General features: G+C 45.0%; 1 protein-coding gene across 3 annotated transcripts in view; it reads left to right on the forward strand.

The window, feature by feature from the left end:
• Nucleotides 1-874: 874 nt before the first annotated feature.
• The window catches only part of LOC119976410 (VIP peptides-like), a 29,329-nt gene continuing 17,158 nt past the window's right edge, over nucleotides 875-13,045 (forward strand). The window contains exons 1-3 of one of the 3 annotated variants that reach the window (XM_038816944.1): nucleotides 875-1,019; nucleotides 6,778-6,961; nucleotides 12,349-12,466. In XM_038816944.1, coding sequence (XP_038672872.1) covers nucleotides 12,360-12,466 — 107 coding nt within the window. In that variant the 5' untranslated portion in view covers nucleotides 875-1,019; nucleotides 6,778-6,961; nucleotides 12,349-12,359. Of the gene's footprint in view, nucleotides 1,020-6,777; nucleotides 6,962-11,651; nucleotides 11,983-12,348; nucleotides 12,467-13,045 lie in introns of those variants that run through there. The other 2 variants (XM_038816937.1, XM_038816951.1) reach the window with 2 other exon arrangements.

Raw genomic sequence — 13,045 nt, forward strand, 5'->3', positions numbered from 1 at the left:
TGAGTGACTTTCCTCATCTGTACTTCTGATCTTGGCAAAACTTCTTCTGAGGCGCTGTCGAGAAATAAATTCTTCATTAGCAGAGTGGCATGAAAGATGGTTTCACTCACTACCATTAAAATTCAGTGACTGATGCCTTTCTAAAAGTTTATTAAAGGTCTTTAAACACGTCACAAAATAGTTCAGTTGATAGGGCTTTGTTGCGTTGGAATACATAATTAGTATGAAATTTGCAGTATGCTTTCAAACATATTCCGTCTGCTCTGCAATTCTAAGAAAAACGGAAGGCCAATCTGAAATGTAATTAAATAATCAAAGAGCAGAACAGTCATCAAATGAGGACCTGCTGCTACGTTAATGGTGAAAACTGTCTCGGTTTCATCCAAGTTCTCTATCTCTAGAGGCGCTGCTGTGGGACAAGAACGGCGTCAGTTACTGTCACACTGACTGAAAATGGGGCAAAGGCAGGGTGTGGGCACATTGGCGCAGTGGTTAGCACCTCTGCCTCATGGCGGGGAGGACCCGGGTTCGATCCTGGCCTTGAGTCACTGTCTGTGTGGAGTTTGCACATTCTCCCGGTGTCTGCGTGGGTCTCACCCCCACAACGCAAAAATGTGCAGGGCAGGTGGATTTTTAATTGGAAAAAAAATAATTGGGTACACTAAATTTACTTTTTAAAAAGAAAATGGGGGAAAGGAGCAAATTGTAACGGGTGGGAAACACCAGAAGGGAGCTACCACCAGAGACTCAATGTTAACCATCTCCCCTCCTCTATTTCATGTCAGCTTTGCTCCAATCACGCGGAATGTCTTGTCACAGCCCCGGCCAGACGCTGTGAGGTCTCCAAAAGCTGGTCTGCCCAGTCCCAGTCGGTTGCATCCGAGCACCGAATCAAACAAGGTCGTAAACAAAACAGGGAAATCTGTGCCGAGAGAGAAGCAGAATGAACGTTTCATGGCAATGGTCCTTCCTGTCTGAATAAGTCCCATTTACAACAGTCAATCATTCTTTTTGAGGAGGTATGCACTGTCCCGCGAGTACGTTGTTTCAAATTGCTTGTGTGCAAAGAAGTGCCTCCCCTGTGTGTGTGTGTGTGAGTGAGTGAGGGCTGTGAACAGCCAGTCTCGCCCTTCTCGCCTCTCCTCTGTGCTTTATTCCTGGAAAGGGTCCGTTTTGTGGAAGACAACGTTTACTTTGCTTCACTCGCTCAAGTATTTGTCCAGCGAAATGTTTACTCCCCCAGTTTATTAGCAGATGTTAGGAAACATCGGTGACAGGGCGAATTAAGTGAAATTAGAGAAATCATCTGGCTGTCTGGTTTAAATCAAACCTCCCAAGACTGATGTGCAGGCTTCCCGTGAGTTGCAGGGTAATTCATTTATTTTCTGCCTAAACGGATTGAGACTGTGATGTTATCCATTCTGGGAGCTGAATAATATCCGAGTTATAATCTCCTGATTAACTTTTTGTACAGGCTGGCGTCCAGCAATACAATGGATCCAGGTCCTTTCATACTGCTCATGAATCCAAGTACACGAGTATTTTGCTTTGCTCACTTACCTACCCCGCTGTGTGTGCGTGTCTTTCTCTCTGTGTTAGGAGCCTCCTCCCGCCATCTCTGTGAAGTGATATTCCTGACACTTGCAAATAAACTCAGGGTAACGTGAATAAAGATCATCTGGAGATATACTGTATTTTTTTTTAAGTTTCATTGGAAAAAGTAAAGCATAATTTACAGAATGTATCTTCCCGTTGCCCCGTGTGTCCTTTATGAAGTTATCCTGTATGATAATATTGCAATTATTAAATTCTTGTTGCTGTTTATGGCCGATCAGTTTAGCCCTGGTGGGGTTGGGGAAGCTTTTCGAACCAATCAATCGTCACTTAAAAGGAAAACGAACCAGGGTTTGTTTAGGCTAAATGACGTGTACCTAACTTGTTTTGAGTTTTTAACAATATGGTTAACAGATAGGGTTGTTGAGGGTGATGCAGTTGATGGAGGGTTGTTGAGGGTGATGCAGTTGATGGAGGGTTGTTGAGGGTGATGCAGTTGATGGAGGGTTGCTGAGGGTGATGCAGTTGATGGAGGTTGTTGAGGGTGATGCAGTTGATGGAGGGTTGCTGAGGGTGATGCAGTTGATGGAGGGTTGTTGAGGGTGATGCAGTTGATGGAGGGTTGCTGAGGGTGATGCAGTTGATGGAGGGTTGTTGAGGGTGATGCAGTTGATGGAGGGTTGTTGAGGGTGATGCAGTTGATGGAGGGTTGTTGAGGGTGATGCAGTTGATGGAGGGTTGTTGAGGGTGATGCAGTTGATGGAGGGTTGCTGAGGGTGATGCAGTTGATGGAGGGTTGTTGAGGGTGATGCAGTTGATGGAGGGTTGCTGAGGGTGATGCAGTTGATGGAGGGTTGTTGAGGGTGATGCAGTTGATGGAGGGTTGCTGAGGGTGATGCAGTTGATGGAGGGTTGTTGAGGGTGATGCAGTTGATGGAGGGTTGCTGAGGGTGATACAGTTGATGGAGGTTGTTGAGGGTGATGCAGTTGATGGAGGGTTGCTGAGGGTGATGCAGTTGATGGAGGGTTGTTGAGGTTGATGCAGTTGATGGAGGGTTGTTGAGGGTGATGCAGTTGATGGAGGGTTGCTGAGGGTGATGCAGTTGATGGAGGGTTGTTGAGGGTGATGCAGTTGATGGAGGGTTGGTGAGGGTGATGCAGTTGATGGAGGGTTGCTGAGGGTGATGCAGTTGATGGAGGGTTGTTGTGGGTGATGCAGTTGATGGAGGGTTGTTGAGGGTGATGCAGTTGATGGAGGGTTGTTGAGGGTGATGCAGTTGATGGAGGGTTGTTGAGGGTGATGCAGTTGATGGAGGGTTGCTGAGGGTGATGCAGTTGATGGAGGTTGTTGAGGGTGATGCAGTTGATGGAGGGTTGCTGAGGGTGATGCAGTTGATGGAGGGTTGTTGAGGGTGATACAGTTGATGGAGGGTTGTTGAGGGTGATACAGTTGATGGGGGGTTGTTGAGGGTGATGCAGTTGATGGAGGGTTGTTGAGGGTGATACAGTTGATGGAGGGTTGTTGAGGGTGATGCAGTTGATGGAGGGTTGTTGTGGGTGATGCAGTTGATGGAGGGTTGTTGTGGGTGATGCAGTTGATGGAGGGTTTTTGAGGGTGATGCAGTTGATGGAGGGTTGTTGAGGGTGATGCAGTTGATGGAGGGTTGTTGAGGGTGATGCAGTTGATGGAGGGTTGCTGAGGGTGATGCAGTTGATGGAGGGTTGCTGAGGGTGATGCAGTTGATGGAGGGTTGTTGAGGGTGATGCAGTTGATGGAGGGTTGTTGAGGGTGATGCAGTTGATGGAGGGTTGCTGAGGGTGATGCAGTTGATGGAGGGTTGTTGAGGGTGATGCAGTTGATGGAGGGTTGTTGAGGGTGATGCAGTTGATGGAGGGTTGCTGAGGGTGATGCAGTTGATGGAGGTTGTTGAGGGTGATGCAGTTGATGGAGGGTTGCTGAGGGTGATGCAGTTGATGGAGGGTTGTTGAGGGTGATGCAGTTGATGGAGGGTTGCTGAGGGTGATGCAGTTGATGGAGGGTTGTTGAGGGTGATGCAGTTGATGGAGGGTTGTTGAGGGTGATGCAGTTGATGGAGGGTTGTTGAGGGTGATGCAGTTGATGGAGGGTTGTTGAGGGTGATGCAGTTGATGGAGGGTTGCTGAGGGTGATGCAGTTGATGGAGGGTTGTTGAGGGTGATGCAGTTGATGGAGGGTTGCTGAGGGTGATGCAGTTGATGGAGGGTTGTTGAGGGTGATGCAGTTGATGGAGGGTTGCTGAGGGTGATGCAGTTGATGGAGGGTTGTTGAGGGTGATGCAGTTGATGGAGGGTTGCTGAGGGTGATACAGTTGATGGAGGTTGTTGAGGGTGATGCAGTTGATGGAGGGTTGCTGAGGGTGATGCAGTTGATGGAGGGTTGTTGAGGTTGATGCAGTTGATGGAGGGTTGTTGAGGGTGATGCAGTTGATGGAGGGTTGCTGAGGGTGATGCAGTTGATGGAGGGTTGTTGAGGGTGATGCAGTTGATGGAGGGTTGGTGAGGGTGATGCAGTTGATGGAGGGTTGCTGAGGGTGATGCAGTTGATGGAGGGTTGTTGTGGGTGATGCAGTTGATGGAGGGTTGTTGAGGGTGATGCAGTTGATGGAGGGTTGTTGAGGGTGATGCAGTTGATGGAGGGTTGTTGAGGGTGATGCAGTTGATGGAGGGTTGCTGAGGGTGATGCAGTTGATGGAGGTTGTTGAGGGTGATGCAGTTGATGGAGGGTTGCTGAGGGTGATGCAGTTGATGGAGGGTTGTTGAGGGTGATACAGTTGATGGAGGGTTGTTGAGGGTGATACAGTTGATGGGGGGTTGTTGAGGGTGATGCAGTTGATGGAGGGTTGTTGAGGGTGATACAGTTGATGGAGGGTTGTTGAGGGTGATGCAGTTGATGGAGGGTTGTTGTGGGTGATGCAGTTGATGGAGGGTTGTTGTGGGTGATGCAGTTGATGGAGGGTTTTTGAGGGTGATGCAGTTGATGGAGGGTTGTTGAGGGTGATGCAGTTGATGGAGGGTTGTTGAGGGTGATGCAGTTGATGGAGGGTTGCTGAGGGTGATGCAGTTGATGGAGGGTTGCTGAGGGTGATGCAGTTGATGGAGGGTTGTTGAGGGTGATGCAGTTGATGGAGGGTTGTTGAGGGTGATGCAGTTGATGGAGGGTTGCTGAGGGTGATGCAGTTGATGGAGGGTTGCTGAGGGGGATGCAGTTGATGGAGGGTTGCTGAGGGTGATGCAGTTGATGGAGGGTTGTTGAGGGTGATGCAGTTGATGGAGGGTTGCTGAGGGTGATGCAGTTGATGGAGGGTTGCTGAGGGTGATGCAGTTGATGGAGGGTTGCTGATGGTGATGCAGTTGATGGAGGGTTGTTGAGGGTGATGCAGTTGATGGAGGGTTGTTGAGGGTGATGCAGTTGATGGAGGGTTGTTGAGGGTGATGCAGTTGATGGAGGGTTGTTGAGGGTGATGCAGTTGATGGAGGGTTGCTGAGGGTGATGCAGTTGATGGAGGTTGTTGAGGGTGATGCAGTTGATGGAGGGTTGCTGAGGGTGATGCAGTTGATGGAGGGTTGTTGAGGGTGATGCAGTTGATGGAGGGTTGCTGAGGGTGATGCAGTTGATGGAGGGTTGTTGAGGGTGATGCAGTTGATGGAGGGTTGTTGAGGGTGATGCAGTTGATGGAGGGTTGCTGAGGGTGATGCAGTTGATGGAGGGTTGCTGAGGGGGATGCAGTTGATGGAGGGTTGCTGAGGGTGATGCAGTTGATGGAGGGTTGTTGAGGGTGATGCAGTTGATGGAGGGTTGCTGAGGGTGATGCAGTTGATGGAGGGTTGCTGAGGGTGATGCAGTTGATGGAGGGTTGCTGATGGTGATGCAGTTGATGGAGGGTTGTTGAGGGTGATGCAGTTGATGGAGGGTTGCTGAGGGTGATGCAGTTGATGGAGGGTTGTTGAGGGTGATGCAGTTGATGGAGGGTTGTTGAGGGTGATGCAGTTGATGGAGGGTTGCTGAGGGTGATGCAGTTGATGGAGGTTGTTGAGGGTGATGCAGTTGATGGAGGTTTGCTGAGGGTGATGCAGTTGATGGAGGGTTGTTGAGGGTGATACAGTTGATGGAGGGTTGTTGAGGGTGATGCAGTTGATGGAGGGTTGTTGAGGGTGATGCAGTTGATGGAGGGTTGTTGAGGGTGATGCAGTTGATGGAGGGTTGCTGAGGGTGATGCAGTTGATGGAGGGTTATTGAGGGTGATGCAGTTGATGTGATGTGCATGGGCTTCCAAAAGGCATTTGATAAAGTGCCACATAACAAACTTATGAACAAAGCTATAGGATGGAATGAAGGGACAGGAGGGACTTGGATGTGAGATTGCCTGAAAGGAAACACAGAAGGGTTGTTTTTCAGACAGGATGAAGGTTTGTGGTGGAATTCCCCAGGGGCCAATGTAAAGACCCTTACCCCGAATTGCAATAAAAGATGTAGACCGTGGTGCGCAAGGCACAATTTCAAAATTAGTGAATGACTTAAAACTTGGCAGTTATGTCCAGATGATAGTGATAAAATTTCAAAAGGACATAGACTGGCTGGTATACTGGACAGGCACGTGGCAGATTACATTTCATGCAGACAAGTGTGAAGTCATTCAGTGGTTGGGAAGACCAGGGAGAGGCAAGTGAAATCATTAGGTACAAGTCGAAAGGGCAGAAGCAGAGACACCTGGGGCATATGTGCACAAGTGATTGGAATTAGCAGGACTGGTTGAGAGCACAATTTATTCTTGGGCTTTATAACTAAAGGGGTAAAAAGCAATTGAGTTCTCGTGAACTTGTACAAATCTTTGGTGTGTGAAGGGGAAGCAGAGAGAGTAAAATGAAAGGGGACAAGCAAAAGAGGAGAGGAGTGAAAGAGAAGGGGGAGAGGGTTACATGGGCACACTGTGTAGTAGGCTGCAAGCCATAATTTGCAGAGGAAAGTTATATCTGTGTTGTTGTGAATGTGTGTCAGCATATAAATATGTTTTGTAATTGATTACATTTGAGTGTGTGACTATTATATGTTCAAGCAAAAGAATGTGGAAATTGAGCAGATTTTTGGTGTTTTCGACATCACCTTAAGTCATTGTCCTCCCTCCTGCACTCCTGACATTTCCCACTCGATAAACTCATTAATGGTCACCTTTTACTGTCATGCAGGTCTTGATTCAATCGCCTCTAAAAGTACATCATCTTGTCAGAATTATGGTGGAGTTTCAATCCAGATAACGTGCTCAAATCTGGTTTGGGACCAAAACATCTTTTGATTCAAGAGGTCCAAAGCTTCACTTACGAAATGTGCAGGATGAAAATTATTTACTGTCCCCAGCAGTTGCAAAAGCTGGTAAGTCATAACCATATCATGATCAAAATGTGCAATTGCGCATTAGGAAGGAATGATGACCTTAAGACGTCCCAAGCTCATCACTGCAGTTACAGCAATCTGAGCGAATGCAATGCACAGTCAGTTCCAGTCCCACATAAGTGAATTAATAAATAAGTCATGTTTCCCTGAGATTGTTAACCCTCGACTGCTCCAATGAGTTACGATGCCAGATTTATAAGTAAAACATTAACAAACTGTTTATTAACAATAAGAGGAAAAACCATATATATATGAATAACAGGACAACGGTCAATAGTCTATCATTCTACCTAAACCCAAAGCCTTGTCCACCCATTCACCCAGACACACATGAGACTGACATGGTATGGGTACGAGAGGATTTTAATAGATGAAAATTAAAGGAAAAGGTTTTAGATGACTGTTTGCTGCTTCCATTCTTCGACCACTGGATGGGGTTGCCATAGTTCCAGGTCTGTGCAATTCTGCTCTTGTGCCACCAGGTGGAGCCTCTGCCTCCTGAGATACTACTGGGATTTAAGTCGGAAACTTTGCAGGACTTTGGTTTGACTGATTTTTGTGCTCACATTCGGGCTGTATTGTGAAGGATGTTCTTGCTTTAAGCTTCAATTTGAGCTCTTCCAAGCTCCTGAGACAAGTTAGAATGTTACCGACCTGAGGAATAAAATCCAGAAATCTCTTTTACAGTTTGCTGCCTGTGTCTTTTAAAACAAGAGAGGCGTCACTGTCACAGTGAGAATAAAGCCTTCAAGCTGCATCATGGTTGAACTCATCTGAGAACTGAGAACAAAATGGAGCTCCAGATGACCCGCTTTTCTTCTGGAAGATTCGTAAAGGCTCTGCTAAACACAAGCAACAACAAAAGGAGATAGTTAAGAATTTCAGCTTCACTGATTGGCTGCTTGCCAAGCATATCAAACTGACATCATGATCTCTGTCGCAGAACCTAAAGGGGAAGTCCAGACTAGTCATCTAACCAGAGGGATTTCAGTCTGTCCAAAGTCTGTAATTAAATCAGAAATTCCAAATGGTGCAGCTACAAACCAGAAGGCAGGCAGCAGGGCAGCACTATCCACACAGTGTAGTTGCTGTCGCAGTGCACAGGAGTACAGCAGTCACAGAATTGTCCCACAAACAGAAATATTACATTAATTATCATCTGGGACATATTTGAATGTTGGCACATGTTCTGGTTGTCTACAGCAGTGGTTCAGGAATTCCCTTTCACATTTTGCCATCACTGATTGAAAGGGATGAGGTTGAGGGTAAATCAAGTCAAAATGTCTGATTGCAAGGGTGTTTACTAAAACAATTGAAGTATATTGGTAAATCCATTATATGGTAAATCCAATGGGAACATGACAGGGGTGCCCATTGTCCCTGCTCCTATTCACCCGGCTATCAAACCACTGACAATCACCCCCAGAATGGTGAAAAATTGGAAGGGGATCCAAAGAGCAGGCAGAGAGCACAGAATCTCACTCTATGTGGATGACCTGCTTCTCTATGTCCCAGACCCCAAAGCAACATGGTGAGACACTGAAGCTCCTGAAGGATTTTGGAGCCTTCTGGGACTTCAAATTGTACTTGAGCAAAAGAGAAATTTTCCCAGGGAAGCCACAGAGGAGAGGGACAGAGCTGAGGGACTGCTGTTTAAACAAACCAAAAACAAATTCCGCTACCTTTACATTAACATACTTTTAGTTTGAATGGTGAGTTACATGTGTCATACCCATGAGTAGTATTTTACAGAAGGTAATCGGGGTGCGGTTCTCGTTTATACAAGAGGAGAAAAAGAGATGCTGGAAATCTGAAATATAAACAGAAAAATTTTACAAATACTCAGCAAGTCTGGCAGATGCTGGTTTTATTCCAAATCTTTTTATTGCGATATTTTAAACTGTTATAATGTCTGCCACTCATTCACATATATCAATTCCATATAATTATAATAATCTTTACTGGTGTCACAAGTAGACTTACATTAACACTGCAATGAAGTTAGTACATGAACCTTTCAATTAGATTCGAGCTAAGCCATCAGGTGACCATTATTCTCCATGTAAACCATTCACATTGGAGTCAGCTGTACCCCTCCCATGCAGCAATTATTGTCAGAAAATGGATGAGGCAACCATTGCAAATTCCCGGAGGTTAAATTCAGTCTGTTATGAAGTTTAGTTTAGATGGTCACTAACCCTGAGACGTCATGCCTAACATCATGAGGACTGTAGTGCTTGAAGAAGAAAGCTCATCGCCACCCTTCTAAAGGGCAATTAGGGATTGGTAATAACTGACAGCCACACCTCCATCTTGAAAGTTGTTTTTTTTAAATCATGCTGGGTATCTAATATTCTAAAGAGAAGAATTGCTGTGAGTTTGTCGTCTGGAAATAAATTCTCAAAAATCCACATTTTATTAGATGTCATCTGAATTCCGCAATTAGATTCCTGAAATGACTCAATCCCGGGTGTGCAAAATTCTCAATAGGATCTGCGTATTATCCACCCGTTTAAAACAATAATGGTCCAGAACAAGTTGAACTAATGCTGTAAATAACTAGATCAATGAGTACATGATTGGGACTTAATAAACATAAGCAAATATGTGACTAACATTTAATCTCTGTGCCAACAGCAGGAATAAATGTTGACATTTCCCCATGATATGTTTCTAGGTGTCTTTCTTTCAATGTCACTGATACCAAAAAATCTCGCGTTTAATTCCAAGTGTGTCATATGTGCTCCCAGTGGGGGGAAAGGGGAAAATTAAAGACCTATCTTTCAATTTTTATTTATTACCGGAACATTATTCAATGTGGGTCATCAGTATTTAGGTCCATTTCGGTTTGATGACCTCGGGTGACTCAAGTAATAATGGCAACACAAGGCTGCTTCTGTCTGCTTCCCTTGCGTAAGCGAAATCTGAAGCCAATTCTTAAGAGAAAAGGAAACATCTTGTTGTATTCGATTGTTAGCATAAAATAAACACTACATACAAAGCGAATCTTCTGTGTGTAACTTGTGGGTGAACATGTTGGTAAAAGAGCAAAAGGCATGTTGGACGAATTGGCAGTGGTTATATCACAAACTCTCAAGTGTGGTGGGGGCCCTGAGTTCACATCCACATGGAGTATGTGATCTATCAAAGCTGCTATTGCGAGTGGGAATCAAGGCGGCTTGTTATTATTGACCCAAACCTCTCACATTAACTGTAGCAGATTGTAAACTGATTAGAATTCTTCATCAGATTGATACTTCCTATTCATTCCCAGGTATCCATTGTTCAAATGTACTTTTGGTAGGTCAGCGCCTGCAAGTCACGCACCCAGTCATCAATGAATTTTATTGAATTACAGTTACAAACAACTCTCGGGTATCCAAAGTGTGCGACGCAAAGTCCATTCATTTCATTTTCAGCATGTTCGGATGGATCAGCTGTTCGACCTTCAATTCATCTGAATCCCTCAGTTCAATTCCAACCTCGAACTCGCTCTTACGTGTGAATTATTCTGCACACAAATTATCTGAACTCCTTGAACAGCTTAATGTCGTCTAATCCTTCCACTATTAATAAAGCATGAGGAACAATATATGTCTTGCACCTTTCAAATCCCAAGTCTAAGTTTGTTTTTAATATTTAAAGAACAGGAACCCCCACTCGATTGCAGCCTGGAACTCGCAACTCAAGTGTTAATTATATTGGATACAAACCCTTTCAACGCTTTGGGTAGATTCTAGTCTGTTTTGCACTCTCCATATCCATTATTACACAGGTAACTTGGTGAATCTCTCTATTAGATTACATTGGGTAACCCACACAAGATATCGACCTGTCTTTACTAAACACAGAAATTGAATACTTTAGACCATTGACAAACCATCTAATTGTACCGCAGATAAATTACACCGAAGCGATTTTCAATCGAGGTTAGTTATCCCGTTAATCAGCTTTATCTTTATTTAATGGTACAAAAAAGTATAATTTGAAGGATAATGTCATCCTTGATAAGGTCATAGTGCATCCATCTAATATATTCCACCCAATCTGAGACAGACAATAAATGGTCGAGGTCATATCATTTGCATCGAATACTTTTAAACTGAAGGAGGGGGAAGAGATACAATTATCAACTCTAAATATGCATAAATTCAACAGGCCGGGACATGTTCCATTCCTGGGATTATTTTATTTGAGTACTTTTACCTGTAATTTAATGAAACCGCTGTGCAGACGAGTTACTCATGTGTAAATGCATTCAGAGAAGGGATGGAGGATTTACATTCGATGAAGACACTGGAGAATCTGGGATTGTTCTTCTTAAATCAGAGATTAATATGAGGTTCAATAGTGGCCTTCAAATTCCGGAGGATTTTTTATGAGAGTGGAGAAGCTGTTTTCAGTAACAGAGGAGTGGGTAACAAACAAACACAGATTGCAGAGTATTTGTAAAGGAGCCAGGGGTGAGCCGAGTTTTCTATTCTGTGAGTGAGTGAGAGTGGTGATGAATGCAGTGGCTTGAAAGGCGTGTGTAGATGAAGATTGGTCATTGTATTTCCTGGGTGAGGTAGGCAGCAGCAGCGAGATCTGGCTGTAGTGTTGGCCACACGCTACAGGCACCTCCTTCACCTAATTGTTAAACCGCTTCTGACCACTCGCTTCCATTCCCCAGGCAATGCCGATGACGTCTTTGTGCATGTATTTATGTCCTTTTTTGGAACTGAAACCGGGCTCTATGTTGATGAGCGACTGGTCCTGGAGTATAAAAGCAGAAGTTGCTGGGTGAGTGTCAGAGTTGCAGCCGAGGGGCTTGGGGAGAACCAACGGATCTGGAATTCCCAAACAGAGACAGTGAGAGATACTAATACACTCAGAGCCAGTCAGACAGAGAGAGAGGGAGAGAGAGATATTGGGAAACAGATTCTCAGAGCGTTTCTCCACTTCAGCACCAAGGACAGCGGCTCACGCCAACTCAACGTCAAGCTTCACACACCCATCTGGTAAGGTTTTCAAATCAATTATTTGTTATTGAACCTGTTCTGGGAGGATGCAAAACGCATGGTGTTAAACAGTGCATTTTCTCATGTATTTCCATGCTATAGGACGATGGTATAGTTGTTTGTAATGATTTGCCTGGATAATAAGTTAGAATTTCTCATAGTTGGCATCCTGGTCCAGTTTTGACATTAAACCGGTTTGCAGGAAAGATTGCAGTGTGGAATATTTTCCTGCCTCATAGATCCTGCAGTTTCCTTCTTGGTATTGGGTGTGAATCCAGATCAGTAACCCTTCAGCAGGGTGAGGGACCAGTTAAAGACTGTTGTGAATGGATTTATTGAGTAATGCGTTACTATCTTGGATTTCAGGATCTCACACGATGGTGATCAGGTTCAGCTCCCATTTCGTGACACTTTTCATTCTACTTAATGTCCTCTACCAACGAGGATCGGGATTCCCGTCGCTTGGAACATACTCAAATTTGAGGTAAGCTCCTCCCCCCTTTCCCTGGAGACTGCGCAATATTTTGGGAACAGGACACCCCTCTGGTAACAGATCAGGACATGTTATGAGAAGTCCCAAACCAATATATATACATTTGTAATGCGGTTTCAGCTGTCATAACACCAACACACACATACAATATTGTGTATGGGGGTCTATCAGCAATCTGTTAAATACACTGGTATTTTGCATTTGCGATACACAAATATGGTCCACAGAATCCCTCAGGAAACTGAGACCAGTTCAACTTCATTGTTTAACAAGAGCTGGTGGAATGTGAAGGCGGGGGGAGGAGGAGATCACAATTTCAGATGACTGGGGTTGAATTTTAAGCCACCGCATTAGGCACAATGAGAGGATTAATAATGAATGTGCACAGGTTGAGGGAGTGAGCTGCCCCATGAAGTGATTGAGGTAAAGACCATGGACGGTCTTGGAAAACGTTGAGGAGGGAGCATGGGACAGCATGACATAGGGACCGGGCTGGGAAGAGGGGCACACACATTGACCAGTTGGAACATAAAGCCTGTTGCTGTGTTATAAACTCTACACCATTCTGTC

The sequence above is a fragment of the Scyliorhinus canicula genome, chromosome 1 (assembly GCF_902713615.1).
Source record: "Scyliorhinus canicula chromosome 1, sScyCan1.1, whole genome shotgun sequence".
In the NCBI taxonomy this organism is placed as follows: Eukaryota; Metazoa; Chordata; class Chondrichthyes; order Carcharhiniformes; family Scyliorhinidae; genus Scyliorhinus; species Scyliorhinus canicula.